We start from the raw sequence: 1579 nt of genomic DNA, 5'->3' as shown, positions 1-1579 counted from the left end.
CGTGCCAGGGGCCAGCGGTGCCTGGCCGGGTGCCCCCACCAAGCCGGGGGCCCAGAGGACAGCCAGAGTGGGCAGTGACTGTCCCCTGTGCTGGCTGGCTGGGGAGCGAGGAAGAAGCGCTGCTGGATGTGGAGGAAGGCTCGGGGAGGGTAAGGGGCCACAGCTGGGCTGGGAGTGGGAGAGACTGAGGGGGAACTGGGCTTGGGGACCACTGAGTGTTCTTTAGGGCCCCGGTGGGGAGATGGAAAGGGTCACAACCCCTGTTTGGGGCAGGCAGCGGTGCAGCACAGCCCGGTGGGGCCGGGAACTCACTGCCAGGCTGCGTCCTGTGATTTGCCTTCATCCTCAGGGGCTGTCAGACCCCTCCAGAATGCCCCTGGGTTTTCCTGGGGAAGGGCCCAAGTTTGCCACCTGCATCTCTCTCCTGCTGGCCTCGGACCCGCAGCCCAGGAAACCTTCTACTCCTGGGGACACACAACCGGGGTCATGGAGGTGGCCCCAAACCCGGGGCTCGCAGCAATATCCCCCGTTCTCTGCTCCTGTTCTGGAGCGTCACCCCATTGTACAGCTGGGGAAACTGAGGCACGGGGATGGCTGGGTGCCAGCGTTGGGCTGCTCTGAGTGAGCCGAGAAAGGCGGGTTTGTGGTTTGGAGCTGTCGGGTGTGAGACACGTCCCCACCTCAGCGCAGCGAGCGGGGGACTCTGCCGGGTGCAGGCAGGCCCCCACGGCGGGGGGCTGGATGCCAGGTGCCGCTCTGTCACTGCCCTCCTCCCCTGGACAGGGCACGGGGAATAGAACAAAAGGCTCCTGTGTGGGGATGAGGGCAGGGAGGGATCACTCACCCATTAACCTCATGGGCAGAACAGACTCAGCTCGAGGAAATTAATTGCATTTATTACCAATCAAATCAGAGCAGGATAATGAAAAGTAAAACAAACCTTAGAAACATCTTCCCCACCAGCCCTCCCTCCTTCCCGGGCTCTCCCTCCTCCCTCCAGCGGCGCAGGGAGATGGGAATGGGGGTCCCAGGCAGCTCAGCACAGGTTGTTTCTGCTGCTGCTCAATGAGAGCAGCTGGAGTCCCTGCCCTGCTCTGCCCTGGGGCCCCTGCCTTCCACGGGAGACACTTCTCCAGGGACTTCTCCCACGGGAGTCCTTCCCACGGGCTGCAGCTCTGCCCCAGCCTGCTCCAGGCTCAGTGCCTCGGGAACTGCTCCAGCGGGGGCTTCCCGGTGGTCACAGCCCCATTTGGGCATCCCCTGCTGGGCTGGGGGCTCCTGCAGGGCTACAGGGGGGTCTCTGCTCCCCAGGGACCCCACGGGCTGTGGGGCAGTCTCCAGAGCCTCTCATGCCCCTCCTTCCTCCCTGACCTTGGCCTCTGCAGAGCTGTTGCTCTCACACATTTCTCTTCTCTTCTCTGCGGCTAATTCTGCGCAATCGCTTTTTTCCCTTCTTAACTCTGTTCTCCCAAGGCGCTGCTACCGTCACCGCTGGGCTCGGCCTTGGCCAGTGGCAGGTCCACCCCAGAGCCGGTGGCATTGGCTCTCTTGGACATGGGGGAGGCTTCTGGCAGCGTCT

General features: G+C 63.4%; 1 protein-coding gene across 1 annotated transcript in view; it reads left to right on the top strand.

Annotated features, from left to right (window-relative positions):
• Positions 1-2: 2 nt before the first annotated feature.
• Positions 3-1579, top strand: part of LOC103611291 (death-associated protein kinase 2) — a gene marked incomplete at its 5' end in the record, with an annotated part of 6095 nt that continues 4518 nt past the window's right edge. Inside the window, one exon of the mRNA XM_017727854.1 lies at positions 3-149. Within this exon, the coding sequence (XP_017583343.1) occupies positions 3-149 (147 nt within the window). The remainder of the gene's footprint in view (positions 150-1579) is intronic.

This window comes from Corvus brachyrhynchos, unplaced genomic scaffold (genome assembly GCF_000691975.1).
Source record: "Corvus brachyrhynchos isolate BGI_N302 unplaced genomic scaffold, ASM69197v1 scaffold122, whole genome shotgun sequence".
NCBI lineage: Eukaryota > Metazoa > Chordata > Aves > Passeriformes > Corvidae > Corvus > Corvus brachyrhynchos.
This window is presented reverse-complemented; position numbering and strand designations above follow the sequence as displayed.